Genomic DNA, 16,320 nt, shown 5'->3' with positions numbered 1-16,320 from the left:
CTGCAATGCGGGAGACCTGGGTTCGATCCCTGGGTTGCGAAGATCCCCTGGCGAAGGGAAAGGCTACCCACTCCAGTATTCTGGCCTGGAGAATTCCATGGACTGTGTAGTCCATGGGGTCACAAAGAGTTGGACATGACTGAGTGACTTTGACTTCACTGACTCATTACTAACACAGACACTGGATTCTTGGCTCCATGGTTGTTATTTGGGGTAGCAGTAAGGGAAGACTGTGAAATCATTCTTCCCAGTTTCACCTTTTTTTAAAACAGGAGGTGCCTTTTTGAAATTTCACTGTTTTGGGTTCCAAAAGAAGGAAAGCAGAGGCTCTCTGAAGACTGTAATCAGAGAAAAGAGAATTACTGTTTAGAATACTGAACTGAGGAACTTCCCTGGTAGTCCAGTGGCTAAGCCTTGGCATTCCTAATGCAGGGAGCCCAGGTTTGATCCCTGGTCAGGGAACTAGATTCCACAGGCCACATCTAAGAGTTCCCATGCTGCAACTAAGACTGGCACAGGCAAATATTTAAAAAAAAAAAAGAAGAAGAAGGAATACTGAACCAAGTGTTCTGTCACCCTGCCCACCCCTCGGTGGCCGTGGAGAATGGCTCACGAGGGCATCTGGAGGCATACATGAAGGCGCCCCCTTAGGATGCTGACTTCGGCGCATGCTGCCTTTCTCTCAGGCCTTTTCAGCTTTCATCCCGTTTGTTGTTGTTCAGTCGCTAAGTCATGTCCGACTCTTGCGACCCCATGGACCGTAGCCCGCCAAACTCCTCGTCCCTGGGGTTTCCCAGGCAAGAATACTAGAGTGGGGTGCCACTTCCTTCTCCAGGCATCTTCATCCCATTACTGGAATGTAAAATAGGTTTCAGGCAGGTTTACTTTCTACCTAATCTTTTAAGAATGAAGCTGGGCTATTGGCCCAAGGGAAATGATTTCACCCATTTTAAAGACAGGATTGAAAGTAACTTTTTTTATTCCTTAGTTAATGAACTCTGATGCTAGAGTAATGTTATCATGAGTTAGTATTTTTAGGGAAAAAAAAAAAAGAGTGATACGACCACGTGATTTAAGAACCTCCACTTGGCTGTTTTAAGAACACTGGCTTTTCAGTGGGCAGCTTGCCAGTCCTCCCTGGCCAGCTGGTCATGGTAGTCAACTGTTTTGGAACATGAGCGGTATTGTAATTAGCAATGAGGAATTCTGATTTGAAAATCCAGAATAGTTCTAGATTTTTAGTTAAACCCCTCATGCAAATAAAAGACAAACATCTCATATTTTAAGTGGGATAAGCCTTTACAAATAAATTTGCCTCCTTAAAATTACTTTTAATTAGTACTGATACTGAGAAAAATATAATCATAAAATTATTAAGGAAAACCTGAAAAAAACTTGCTTTTGACTTCTTTGTCAAAAATGTTTTACGACTGTTCATCTATCTTCCCTGGATGTACGTCTCCTAGGAGACTTTGTGTTTCAGCATTCCTGACTGACACAAAATCACACACCAGAGGGTTTCCCGGAGGCTTGGCCCTTTTGTGACAGGATGGTCTGTGGACTTCAGCCCTTTGATATATGATTTCCCTTTCATTTAGAAAAGGAAATAACTGCTCCTCTTTTGAACGATTTTTAATTAAAGATTTTTAAAAACTCTATTATTTATCCATGAAGGGAAAAGTAAGTTGCTTTTATAAACTGGTAGTTAAATATATTAGATGGTTCATGGCTGGCATTAAAATGCTCTATGTTTTTTTGTTTTGTTTAAGTGTTTCAGTGTTTTAATAGTTTAAATTTTGGTAGAACTTTTTTGAACTATTAGTAGAGTAATAGCAGAAAAACTGAGAATAGTAGCTTTAGGCTAACTGTATTGGTAATTTCAAAGAGTAAGGGACTCTATTTGAGCATCTAGAAATACCACTCTCAGCAATTAAGGTACTTAATATTTTATTATAATCGAAGAGCAGTTTCCATTGGGAGTAGATTAATAAATGTATGTTTTCTTTGTTTTTCCTACAGGAAGGAACTTGAAACCTTCAAAGGTAATTTTGTGTTTAATTCTTCACTTGAAAGTAGATGAGAGTTAATTGATGTCAGATGTTTTCTCTTGATGATGATAATGAAAGAATGCATTCCTTTTTCTTTAAATCAGTTTACATCAGAAAATGCAAGTTTGCTTAATACTGTTTTATCAATGTATTTAATCACGGTGGTTTTGATATTCTTTTTCAGCTGTAACACATGCACCAAGTGAGAGTTTCTGCTAGTGGCATCATAAATAGTATGTTAGGATGACATAATGCTGACTTAGAGGTTGCCGAGAATCACAGTTGGAGAAGATTCTGGTTTCTGTTGTGTAGAGAGAGTCTGGGCCTCACGGAGAGGTGATGGTGATAGAGGTGGCCCTGCAGGCAACCCAGAGTCGCCCGAACCGCCTGCGAGGTGTTCAGTGCTGGGCCTGCTCAGCCACCGTCTCGTAACTTTGGATGAGTCTCTCTACCTTTTTCAAGCTTATCTGTAAAATCGTGAGCTTTGCTGAGCTATATTCTGAGACACTAAAAGTGCCTAGCATTGCTTTTTAATTTTAGGGAACTTTTGCAAGTGAGCACGAGAAATAATTCTTGGTCGTGCTGACTCTTGGAAACACTCATGAAAAATAGGGAAAACCACAGACTTTCAGAAGCTCAAAGCCCTTCCAGCTTGCCACTTTTCAATTATGCTTTAGAGGTTGAGTAGTGAAATTTCTATTCTCAGAGAATTTCAGTAACTGAGAAGACTGAATTGTTGTTTATTATGTTTCATTTATAAACTGGTATTGACTTTTTGAGTTACTGGTTAAAGATTTTCCAGAACATTTTTTACAGAACATTTTTTCCAGAACAAGATTTTCCAGAACATTATTTACAGTTGAATTGTTTATCTGTGTGATATGTTTGGATGTTTTAGAGAAAACAACTAATACTTGAGATAAAAGGTATAAAGGCTTACTCCTGCTACATCTGTTATTAAACCGACTTGACTTGGCTGGGTTTCTGTTTGGCTGAAGTTATACTGAATGATTTAGTTCGCCAGTTTGTTAAGGGCGATGTTAAATGGTCATGATCTGATGTATTATCATGGTTATCATTATTCTTAATCAATTTGTGAACCACAACTCATGTACATTATTTTTCATCACTGGTTTAAAATAAGATCTGAAATCCCCATAAGGTGTTATTTTCTCTCTCCTCCTTTCTTTTAGTCTACTAGCGTCTTCTTATACTGTATTGGGGGAAGAAAAAAAATGAAGTTAATATTAAAAGACAAGGCAGAGACCCAGATTATGCAACATGTCAGCTTTGCTTGCATCTCAGTATTGAGGCTTTTTTTTTTTTCTTTTTGTGTGACAGTATTCCAGAAAAAGAGGAGACCAGCAGTTTGCAAGAGGATAGATAGTGTTATGTATTACCTGATAGAATAATTCAATTCATGCTGAAATATCTTGTTTTTACATATATCCCTAATTATGTACAACATTTAACAGCACATCCAACCCACAGGCCAGTTAAAGCTCTCAATTAGAACAAACCCTAAATGGATTATTGTATCATAATCTAGTTTTTTAAAGAACTAATATTCATTAAAAAATATTTCCTCTTGAGTGTTTTGCTAATACTTCAAAAGCATGTGTAGCTTGCAATAAAAAAATATAACTAGTCTTCCAAGACATTACTGAAGAAGAGAATTCGTTCAAAGATATAATAATTTGTTATTTTTTGAACATTGCTTTTGCCTTTGTTTTTCCTTTATACATTTCAGGAAAACAAAAAATATTACTTCCTCCAATTGTTTTATTCAAGTTGTAGTTATATTTAGAAGCTTTTTGCTAAGTTGGGGAAGAACTAACGTTTCAGGGCAAAATTAGTAACCCTCAAGGTTAGTGACATAGATCAGTGTGATCCACTGAGTTCTGGATTCTTCCTTCTGTACTCCATTGAGGTTAATGAGTTCATCTTTATCTTGCACTTAAGATATATCTAGCACATCTCTACAGTATTATTGAAACGGTTCATTATTTGTTTTGTTTTTTTAATACTGACAGCAAGAAGGTTTTCTCTTTTCTCTCCAGTATTGCCTTTCTTTAAACTCTTTAGTGTTAGTCACTTGAATATTATACAATATGAAAAGGGTAAGATCTTTAAAGTCTTAATTTTTTAATTTTCAGTGAGAAGGAATCCCATTATTATAACTACACGTAGAGTAAATAAATTGGGATGCACGTATATTTTTACATTAGTTTTCTCCAGATATATGCCCAGGAATGGGATTGCTGGATCATATAGTAGTTTTATTTTATTTTTTCAAGGAACCTCCATACTATTTTCCATAGTGGTTATACCAATTTACGTTCCCACCAACAGTGGGGATCTTTTCTCCACACTCTCTCCAGGATTTAATATGCAGTTTAATTAAATATCAACATTTAATACACAGTTTAATTAAATACCAAATAAAATCATGAAACCTCTGTTTTAAGGAGAACTGTTTTTAAGAAAATTAAGTTGACTGCTTTGGAAGACCTGATACAGGTAAATAGCTTTTTAAAAAATTACTGTAAAATGTTAAATTAGAAATTAAAAAAGACTTGGGGGAAAATAATAAAAATTCTGAAAGAGTCCATACACAAATTGTTTCTCACATCTTAAATTCCCTTTCTGCTTTTAAAAATACACTGGAACTTTTATCCAGTGCTGAATAGGTGGCTTATACAAAGATTTTTTTCAACCAGTGGACCTATAGTCAAAGAACTCAGAAAAAAGTATGGTTATATTTGAAGTTAGAGTGTCTGTATCTGTGTTTTTAAAAAGCCTTTGTCTTGGCTGCTCTGGCTCGTCGCTGCTGTGCCCAGGCTGTCTCCCGTGGCAGCGAGTGCGGGCTGCCGTCGTGTCGTCCTGCGCGGGCTTCTCATCGCGGTGGTTTCTCTGGTTGCAGAGCTCGGCCTCTAGGATGCTCGGGCTCAGCAGTTGCCCGACAGCCTCTGGGATTTTCCCAGACCAGGGACCGAACCAATGTCCCCTGGCCCACCAGGGAAGCCCTTGCATGTGTGTGTTTTTAATGATTTCCTATGTTAACTGCTTTATTAAAAATTAAATGAGCAGCACGGGATCCAGCTGTGTTATCTAAGAGGACATCTACTGTAATCTCCTCTCTACTGTAGCACTGCCTGGCCATGTCAGAAATGGGACGGACGGAGGGTGTGAAAACGTGCCAGGATTTAGTGGCCTTCGCTGTCACAGTGAGTGGGTCACCAGAGAATGCGGGGAGAGGCAGCTAAGACCAGCCGAGAGAGTGTGATCCCACTTAAGGCTTTGTTCTGGGAAGCAAAGCCAATGAAGGATACAGGGCCAGAACGCTCATCAAAACTGCCCAAGACAGCTCTGTGACAGGAAGGTCGAGAGAGGAGAAGGCTTAAAGGAGAAGTGCTCATCAGTGCTGGAAGTAACGTAGGAAGGTTGAGCAGAATGGGGAATCCCACTGGAGTTAACAGTGAATAGATGAGTGGTGACCTGACAGAGCTCTTTGTAAAGGGAGACTCCAGATTGCAAATCAGAAGCATGTGAGACATTTAGGAAAGAAATGAAAAGGTCACGCGAGATAGAATCAGGGTCAAGGTCAGGGAAGAAGGTGAAGTTGAAGACGTTAAGGACTTGATTAAGATCTAGAGAAGATGGAGAAAAAATACCCAGATAGGTTGTCCTTGGAGAGGATCCAGGGATATCTCTTTTTCGGAGACTTCAGAGAAGGAAAGGATGGCAGGTCATAGGGGAGAAAGAATCTGTGGAAGGACAGATTGTCTGAACTTGCAAGGCTAGGCTCAGAAGTAGAAATATAAACCAAAACAAACAATGCTTTGGTTAACACAAAGCTGGGAATTAAAGAGCATATACGATGGGTCAGCAGAGCACAGTAATCTTGGGTGCTAATAAGATCATGATTAAAATGATTGGCCATGGAATTCAGGCCAGAAAGGAGAGGCCTGAAGAGACCAGTAAAATAAGCAAGATACGAGGTACTGGGGATGGTGTTCCCCTTAAAGATGGAAAACACTTGGGTGGTTGAGTATGTGGTTGACCACACTTCTTGTGGTCAAATAAAGAATTTCAGTTTGACATCGTTGAGATAGAGCAGTTCCCAGTGATGATCATGGCTAAATTTGAGTGAAAAAGAAGGCATAAAATGACAATGTCATCTGACTTGGGGAATTCTGAGGCCATGAGGAGTCACACTTATTTGGGTGACTCAGATATGAATTACCCATACCAGTGGCTTAGTAGCCACAGCAGGTCATGAATTTAGATGTGATAGATGGAAAACTTGGGTAGAACATGTTGGGTCAATTCAAGAGTTAGCTTAACACGTAAGGCAGAACTCTTTTGCTGCCATTTGGCAATAAAATGGCAACCCACTCCAGTGTTCTTGCCTGGACAATCCCAGGGACGGGGGAGCCTGGTGAACTGCCGTCTATGGGGTCGCACAGAGTCGGACACAACTGAAGTGACTTAGCAGCAGCAGCAGCAGGCAATGGAGACCCAGGTTGGGTAATACCACTGTCCTCTGTCCTCAAGGGGCTAAAACACAGTGGCAAAGCTTCTAGGATAGAAAGGCAAATATATGATTTTAATACAATGACAAAAATATTAAAATAGAAATAAGCACACTATGGTGGGAGTACTCAGTCTTTTAGAGAGAGGCACTTGAGTGCTGACCTGGCAGAAACAGGTAATAAGGACATTCCAGGAAGAGGAAAGAACAACTGCGAAGATGCAGGGACATTTATCTTATTTCAAGAGCACAAGTTAAAATTTAACTTCTTGTTCAATGAGGAGACCACAATTAGTTAGCGCTGAAGCATCTGGTGTGTGGGTACAGTAGTGAGGGGTGAAGTTGAGACGTGGGCAGGGCACACATGCCGCACAGCTTGTATGCCACACAGAGGAGCTTTGGCTTTTTCCTTTGGACTAGTGGTCTCCACGGAGAAGGCAACGGCACCCCACTCCAGTACTCCTGCCTGGAAAATCCCATGGATGGAGGAGCCTGGTGGGCTACAGTCCATGGGGTCACTAAGAGTCGGACACAACTGAGCGACTTCACTTTCCCTTTTCACTTTCATGCATTGGAGAAGGAAATGGCAACCCACTCCAGTGTTCTTGCCTGGAGAATCCCAGGGACGGGGGAGCCTGGTGGGCTGCCGTCTATGGGGTCACACCGAGTCGGACACGACTGAAGCGACTTAGCTTAGTGGTCTCCAAAGAGGCCCATGAGTATCCAGAGTAATGTCAGTAGCGGTGGAGAAGAAAACTGGAACTTCTATTTCTTTTTTTATGTCATCTTTTTATAATTCAATTTTTGTGCATCTTCTATAATAAACTAGAACAGGTATTGATGTATATGTTATATAAATATACATATTTGGGGGTGCATGTTAAACGCTTTTGTTCATGGCAAGACTGCTCAGCAGTCTCTGTTGTAGCTGAGAGAGACGAGGTAGGGATGGGAGAACCAGAAGGTTCAGTTTAGGATAACAGGAGGCAGTCTGCATTATAGAGCAGGTTTTCTGGGATCATAGGTTTTCTGAAGACAGATTGGAAAAGAGCAGGTCTAGAGCAAGAAGGGTTAGTTGAGAAACTACTACATACACTTGAATGAAGGCAGTGGTGGAATGGAGAGAAAGGCCCAGATTGAAGAATCAAGAATTTCATCACTCTAGTGGGAAGTCTAGGATGACTGGAATTCTGGCTAGGACATGTGGGTGGATTTTTCTTTTACCAGGAAATGTAATACAGGCAGAAGAGCAGATTTGGGAGGGAACCATAGTGGATTCTGTCGGTTTTGGGAGGAGGAGGTACAGTATCAGTTGATCAATGATAATAATTAATAGTTTATTAATGCAAGGAAGTTCCCAGTAACCCCACAAAAGTGCAGAACTTTTTGATATCTGATAGAGAAATGCTTTTTAAAATGTTTTATTGAGATTTGACTTTCATATCACAAATTGCATTCATTTTTAAGTGTACGATTCAGTGAGTTTTAGTAAGTTTATAGAATTGTGCAGCCATCATCAGAACACAGTTTTAGAACATTTTCATCACCCGTCACCATTCCTTTCTGCCCCTCTGCATTCCCAGCCCCAGGCAGTCATTAATCAGTTTCTGTCTCCATAGACTTTCCTTTTCTGGACCTTTCATACGAATGCAGTCATGCGATGTGTTGTATTTTTGCTTCTGGATTCTTTCAGTCATGTTAAATTTTTGGAGTTCATCCATGTTGTAGCATATATCAGTAGACAGTTCTTTTTATTGCTGAATTAATATCCCATTGTATGAATTTATTGCAATTCGTTTATCCTTTCACTGGTTTATGGACATTTGGATTGTCTCCAGTTTGGAACGGTTGTGAATAATGCTGCTATAGACTTTCATATGCAAGTCTGTGTGTAGACGTATCTTTTCACTTTTCTTGGGTATATAACTAAGACTGGAATTTCTGGATCATATGATACGGTTGTGTTGTGCTCAGTCATGTCAGATTCTTTGTGACCCCATGGTCTGTAGCCCACCAGGCTTCTCTGTCCATGGGGATTTTCGAGGCAAGAATACTGGAGTGGGTTGCCATTCCATTCTCCAGGGGATCTTCCCGATCCAGGGATGGAACCCAGGTCTCTTGCATTGCAAGCAGATTCTTTACTGTCTTATCCACCAGGGAAGCCCTATGATAAGATTATACTTAACTTTTAAAGAAACTGCCAAGCTGTTCTCTGCAGCGGTAGTACCGGTTACGTTCCCACCAGCTGTCTAGGGGTTGTGGTTTCTCCTCACCCTTGTCAACACTTGACATCGTTGACTGTTATGTCTAGGTCTATGATCCATTCTGAGTCAGTTTTTGTGTGATGTAAAAGTCTAAGTTTGTTTGCTTTTGTTTTTCACATGTATCCAATTGTCTCTGAACTATTTTTTGAAAAGATTCCCCCCCATTCCACTGAACTACTTGGGCGCTGTCGCAGGAAACCAGTGGCCATAAATGTAAAGAAGAGGATATTTCTGGACTCTCAGTTTTCTTATTGTCAGTACCACACTGCCTGGATTATTGTAGCTTTTGTAATAAGTTTTGAAATTGGGAAGTATAAATCTTCGAATTTTGTTCTTTTACAAAATCATTTTGGCTATTTTGAGTCCTTTGCATTTCTGTACAAATTTTAGGATCATTTTGTCTGTTTCTACCAAAAAAAAAAAAAAAGAAGTTTGCTGGGATTTTGATAGGGATTGTTTTGAATTTCTAGTTCAGTTAGGGGAGAATTACTATCTTCATAATATTGTGTCTTCCAATCCATGAACATGGATGCATCTTCATGTGTTTGTAGCTTTGATTTTCCTGAGCTGTGTTCTGTTATTTTCAATGTGCAAAGTCTCGCTTCTTTTGTTAAATTTACTCATAAATATTTTATTCTTGCTGAGTGAATTCAGTCTTGAGCATATTAAGTCTGAGATGCCATTACAGATAGAAGTGTCCAGTGGGTTGCTGCATGTCAGGAGAGAGCCGTGAGCTGGGACTGGGAGCAGGCTGACCTGGGGGGCGGTGGGTGGGGAGCCTTGGGTCTGGGTGCAGTTGCGCGGTGAGACCAGGCAGAAGAAAACAAAGGTGACGGGGGTGGAAGTCTAGGAAGCGCTAGAATTCACCCGACAGGCGTAAGAAGAGAGCTAGCTCCTTTTGACAGGGGCTGAGTACAGTCAGCTGCAGAGGTGGGGATGCGTGTCTCGGGGCGTGTCTCAGGGAGCGCCAAGCAGTGTCACGTTGTTATAGAGAGGACAGAAGGGAAGATGGTCTGAGAAGGGGCATGTGATCTGTCAACTAAAGTTCACTGGTGATGGTCCTGGGAGCGATTTCAGCAACACGGGGGTTCCCGTGTGGGCTGGGAGGGGAACCCAGCTGGCGGAGGACAGGGGGCCAGCAGGAGGTTCTGTCGTGTTCCCCGTGTGACCCGGGTGCCTGGCACGTTGGCACTGACTAAACATTTGAGTGAATGGGGGAGTAGAGCGGGGCTTTCGAAATCACAGGCTTAGAGGAGGAGAGAAGAGAGGAGAGGCTGGGGGGGAGGAGGGTTTATTGATTTCTGAGAAACTTGAGTGCCTTTGTATGAAAAGAGGGGAGAAAAGAGGCTGCAGACAGGGAGGGGCTGAGGGCACAGAGAGTGGCTGACTGTGAAGCTGTGATGCACAGAGGACCACACGAGGGGGTTCAGAGCACACGACTTCGAAACAGGAAAAGACTGTCGACAAGTATCTGTAACTATGGGAATTGTGAGGATTTAAGATACTTATTAAAAATACATAGCACATTCCAAGCTACCAGTTAGTGTGGCTGAATTTGAAGGAACCTTTAGGCTAAAGCTGTGCTGAAAGTGAATTGGGGGGAGTTTAAAGATACCTTTGTGTTGGGAGGCAAGCTGTATTCTTCGTCTTTATCTTACTGCTTGCAGAGAGCTGGGCTTCTTCTCTCGTTTCGAATGTTGTTTTGAGGCATCTTTGTGTCTCTGTGATGGACTCAGATGGGTTTAGTGTTTTCAGCCTCTCCCCTACCTTTTGAGGAGCACTTGGTATGGCCCCAGATCCGTGCATACATCTTTGCACACCAGAGCCCTCAGAGCTTGCATTTGGCTTTTATAGAGGCAGTAGATTCTGATACGTGTCTGCAGAAGTCATCAGCAGAAAACAGGCTTAATAGAATTTCTTTGGAAAAACCTGCTTCTGGCTCCAGCCTCGCTTCCTTTGTTCTACTCCCAGAAGATGCACAGCAGGGGAGCTGCCTGGTAAACTGGAGGTTTCACTTGACCAGCCTGAGCTTCTGCTCAGTTCTACTTGCTCAGTGCCCACATCCATGTCATCTCCAGGAGTCACCGAAAATAGTCAGAGGAATCCCTGTAGGTGGAACTTTACTTGATGTTTTTTTCCTTCACTGCTTTTCTTTAAAATTTTTACCTCCGTGCTTGGGTATGTTGCAGTGTTTGCATGGTGTGCAGGTGATAGATACAGCAATAAAAAGCAGAAATAAAATTTCAACTCGATTTGAACCCCTAACCAGTAACATGTTAATGAAAGCATTATTTGTTTCTTTATATTACAAAGAAGTGATAGTCACTATAAATTAATACCTAAAACAAGTGAAAAATGTTTCTTGGCAATCTGGGACTTTGCTCTTATAATTTTGTGTCTTATCCCCATCTGGTGAAATTCACCAGTCGTCTTTATGAGGCAGCACCTTTATAATTGAAAGATAAATATAAAATGCCAGGGGAACAATGCCAGTCATTAGAGTAATGAGTCCCGTTTCTGATGTACAGCTCTGTAAAACTAACTCAGCATCTCTTGCTGCCGGCATGTGCATTTTCCAAGAAGTAGTTAAACATGTGAGCCGTAGCCAACCACGATGTGAAGTTAAAGTTCCTTCTGTGCTGCTGTGTTGGGTTCAGCTAAAATGGCTGATTTTCCAAATGGGTTTTGAAAAGGTAATAATGCTTCATACAGATTAAAACTTCTATGTTATTTTCCTAATTTTACAGAACTTTGGTGTTTCCTGTCATGTGTGGGCAATGGTTTTGTGATATTTTATTTTAATAAATAGCACATGTAAGGATATTAAGTTTGTGGAATTTACTGCAAAAATTATACCTTAAAAATAAACTGGTAGCTTTTTTTTTTTTTTTTTCAGTTGAGTAATTTGTTATTCTACCCATGGAGATTACTGAGGAATAATTTTTAATTATTGCATTTTTTAAAACTCTATATTATGCCTTTAAGGTGGCACATGTTATGACATGTTATATATCATTCTCTGTCAGATGGATCCCACTTGTTTCTAAAGGAAAAAAATGAAAGAAATACACGTCGTCTGAGCTTTTTCTTACTCTATTGTGATTTTTCTGTTTCTGAGATTACATGTTAAAGTTGAACTTGAATTAAAAGGTAACTTCCTTCTCCCTTTCTTAAGTCTATCTTGCATATAGTGTGGCAGACTCTTTAAGCTCAGGGTAGACACATTAATCAAAGCAAAATCATAGCTCAGGAATTCATTCTAACGCTGGAGCATTCATGAAACTCTAACCCGAGGGAGATGTTACCGCATTCTCGGTAATTATTTGTTAAGTGTTGAGGAATAAACTGGTAAGAATAGAGTAAGAACCTTAAGGCTTATTTTTAAAAGTATTTATCAGTAATATATGACAAATGACACTTTCTCCTCTTCCCTCAGTTACACTGTCTTGACATGGTGGTTGTGAGTAAATATTTGAATGTAGATATAATCTGGTATTACATTTATTTTTTTAAATTCTTTAAGAAATTACTCCCTGAAAATCTTGACTTCTTGGTGAATGTTGGCTAGTTTTTTTTTTTTAACCTGCTTCCTTTTTTTCCACATGTCAATATGTGTTAGTGTATTAAAAAGATGGTTCATATTATGTAGCTTAGTATTTTAGTAAAGTTAGTGTCTGTATCCTAGGGTACAGAAATATTCATGTCCTGCCTGTTGATTTTGTCTCTAAGTCAGTTTATTTTTAAGACCTAGTTGATTCTTTATTCTAGTAACTGTCATAAGATGTTACACTGTGGCATGACCTAGAACTCTCAAAGATGACACTTTATATTGTAGAGGGTTGTAATTCTAACAGCTTGGGTAGATATTAAACTGCAAAAATGTAGAGTCTTGATCAGGGTTGTGGTGCTTAAGTGTTACCTTTCTGCAGTTTCTTATAATTAGTATATAGCACTCTTCTGTAAACAATAATTATAGCAATAGAGTCTTTTTAGAAATGTATCAGGACAACTTTCCGTTGTATATCATGTGTGTTTGGTATCATGAATAAATACAGCCGTTCTGTTTCATTACCTTTTTGCTGGAACACTGTATAAATTTGACAGCAAAAATTACACCTTTCAGAAAAACTAGATTCCAGTAAAACTAAACTCCAGCACCACGAAAGAAGAGGTAAGTGAAGATTTTACCTGTCAGGCTCAAAAAGAGAGTTTATCTGTTGAATTCATATGAAGCCTCATGATTTTCTCTTAGTTTTTTGAAGGTTTGTGCTGGAAAATAACCTATAGGGTCTTGTAGCTCTGCTGTTTAAACTGTTTTGGCAGGTGATGGAGTTAGCACTTTCTTGGAAGACTGGTCCATGGGTAATGATTTTTATGGATTTCCAGGGCCAATCAAGTGGCTGGCTGAACCCTACAGGACAGCCATCTAGTCACCAAGGAAAGTCAGCCATGGCTTTCCTTGGAGAGATGTGCTCATGACATGAACAGAAATAGATGCTGGTGAATTGTTCTGGTGAATGCTTCTGGCCACTTTCAGGTGGGATTTTGGTGTCCTTAATGATCTTGAGTGAGGCTGTTATATACTAAGGATATTAAATTGTTGACATATGTATTACAGATATTTATTTATTTATTTATTATTATTATTTTTTTGTATTACAGATATTTAAAATCTCAGCTTGGTTATTTGCCTTTTAATTCCGTTTGCTTTTTTCTTACACATGGAAGTTTCATATTTTTATGTATTCAGACAGGTATTTAAAAATGACATCCTCCATTGTTTTTATGCCTAAATAGTTCTCTCCCAACCAAAGAAATAAATGTTAACTTGTAATCTCTTCTGGTTTTTATTCTAGCTTCATTATCATTTGCTGATTTTACTCTAACAAATCTGGAACTTATATTGATGTATAGCGTGAAGTAAGCATCAGTTTTTTGTCGTAGAAGTAATTAATTTTTCTAGTACTTTGAAATCATCCTTTGCAGTCCTCAACCTCTTCTTGCCAAATTTTGTTGGCTACACTTTCTAATTTTTATTCGTTGATTTTTGGTTGTGCTGGGTCTTCACTGCTGCCCGGGCTTCTTTCTCATTGCAGCGAGCAGGGGCTGCTCTGTAGCTGCAGTGAGCAGGCGTCTCATCACAGGCTTTTCTTGCTGCTGAGCACAGGCTCCAGGGCACGCAGCCTTCAGCAGTTGTGGCCCCCAGCAGTTGCGGGGCATGAGCTTAGTTGCTCTGGGGCATGTGGAATCTTCCCGGACCAGGGATCAAACCCGTGTCTCCTGCATTGGCAGGCAGATTCTTTACCACTGAGCCAGTGGACCTTTCTCGGGCACTTTCTCCCTCTTTCTTCCTGCATCATCTGCTGAATCACTCCAGCACTTACTCTGAACTGAAAACTTCTTATTTGGTATTGGAGTATATAGCCAATTAACAATGTCGTGGTAGCTTCAGGTGAACAACAAAGGAACTCAGCCATAAATATACGTGTATTCATTCTCTCCCAAATCCCTCTCCCATGCAGGCTGGCACATAACATTGAGCAGAGTTCAGTGTGTGCTGTACAAATATAGAGGTCCTTGTTGGTTATCCATCTTAAAATATAGCAGTATGTACATGACGTTCCCAAAGTCCCTAACTGTCCCTTCACCCAGGCAACCATAAGTTTATTTTCTAAGTCTGTGAGTCTCTTTCTGTTTTGTAGGTTCATTTGTATCATTTCTTTTTAGATCCCACAAATAAGGGATGTCATACAATATTTCCTCTTTTCTGTCTGACTTAACTTCACTCAGTATAACACTCTCTAGGTCCATCCACGTTGCTGCAAATGGCATTATTTCATTCTTTTTAACAGCTGAGTAATACAAGGCCTGGCGTGCTGCAATTCATGGGGTCGCCAAGAGTCGGACACGACTGAGCTACTGACCTGACCTGAACTGAATATTCCATCATGCATATGCACCACATCTTCTTTATCCACTCCTCTGTCAGCGGGCATTTAGGTTGCTTCCGTGTCTTGGCTGCTGTATACGGTCCAGCGCTTACTCTGATGTTCTCTGTGCTTCACTCTTGTTTTTCTGTCTCCTTTGCCTCGTTGTCCTTCCTACCCCACCCATCCCAGTGGGAAGAATCTCTGGGCTGCATCCTTGGGCCTTTTCACTCACCATTCTGTGGTCTCATCAGTTCCAAGGCTTTAAATACCATCTGATGCTCATGACTCCCTGATGAGATGGTTCCTGACCTGCCTCTCCCCCAAATCTAGACTGGAATAGCCAACTACCAGCTCAAATCTCTACAGCTGTGCCTACAGGAACCCTCAACCCAGCATGGCAGAGCCTGGTCTCCACACCCATCTTCACACCTTCCTGGCCACTCCGTCATCCCAGTGACACCACCATTCATTCTTCCTGGGGCTCTGACCACGACAAACACACAACTGAAAAATAAGATGCTGCTTGATCCCTTGCTTGCTCTCTCACCTCACATCCGATTCTTCAATATATCCAATCAGCCCAAACTGGATCCCAGATCTGACCGGATCTTCTTATCTGTCCCAGCAGGTCCAGGCTGCCTCAGTCCTGTGTAGAAGCTCGGGTGGCATCCTCGCCCAGTCCCTGCCATTCCTGTCTCCCTCCCTCCCCACCCAGTGTTGCCTTCTTGCCCCAGATGCCCTGCAGCTTCTCATCGCACTGAGAACAGCGCCCTTCTCTCTGCTCGCTCAGCCCACTGTTTGCCTCCACCCCTGACCTCACCTCCTCCCGCTCTTTCCCAGTTCCTCCGTCCAGCCCCGCCGGCCACCCACTCTTCCTCCCGGGGGCCCAGCACGCCTCCCGTGCCTGGGGGTTCTCCTGAGCCCTCTGCCTGCTCTGCTCCTCCTCCAGACAGTGGCCTGGCTCCCTCCTTTCTGCTACCTTCTCAAAGGTATCCGTGTTTTCAGCTGTGCATTCTTCTCTCTCTCCCTTTACCTGGCTTTCTTTTACAACATACCTTTCTTTTCTTTCTCTTCTGTGGAAACCTGATATACACTTATCTGGCTCTTCTCTGCTGCTCCCTGTGCGCCGAGACGGGGACTGACCCAGGACTCGGCGAGTATTCACTGGCTCGATGGAGTCCCAGGGCAGCATCCTGTCCCCTTGCCTTCTGGCTTGGATTCCTTTTAACTCTGTCTTCCAAACACTGCGGAGCCATCTAGCTAGCTATCTAAAAATTCAGATAATCAGATAGAATTCCCATCAGTTACATCATGAGACCTGGAAGTGGCTCCTGATTCTTCTAGCACCGCTTCCCAGCTTTAGCCATGAGCCTCACAGTCACCGACTTCACCACACCCACATGTTGGCTGTACCGCTTCTGACTTTCTTTCTCTAAGTCAACTCATTTTAAAGATATTTTAAAATACACTTCTTAGGGAATTCCTTGGCAGTCCAGGGGTTAGGACTTAGCACTCGTACTGCCAGGGGCCCGGGTTTTTGATCC

The 16,320-nt window shown here is 41.3% G+C and overlaps 1 protein-coding gene across 4 annotated transcripts in view; it reads left to right on the top strand.

Moving 5' to 3' along the window:
* The window catches only part of DTNBP1 (dystrobrevin binding protein 1), a 109,906-nt gene that overhangs the window by 61,529 nt on the left and 32,057 nt on the right, over nt 1-16,320 (top strand). For all 4 annotated transcript variants that reach the window (XM_055570675.1, XM_055570673.1, XM_055570672.1 and 1 more), the window contains exon 7: nt 2,020-2,042. In XM_055570675.1, the coding sequence (XP_055426650.1) occupies nt 2,020-2,042 (23 nt within the window). The remainder of the gene's footprint in view (nt 1-2,019; nt 2,043-16,320) is intronic.

The sequence above is a fragment of the Bubalus kerabau genome, chromosome 3 (genome assembly GCF_029407905.1).
Source record: "Bubalus kerabau isolate K-KA32 ecotype Philippines breed swamp buffalo chromosome 3, PCC_UOA_SB_1v2, whole genome shotgun sequence".
In the NCBI taxonomy this organism is placed as follows: domain Eukaryota; kingdom Metazoa; phylum Chordata; class Mammalia; order Artiodactyla; family Bovidae; genus Bubalus; species Bubalus kerabau.
Note: the sequence above shows the minus strand (reverse complement) of the source record. Positions and strands in the feature narration are given on the sequence as shown.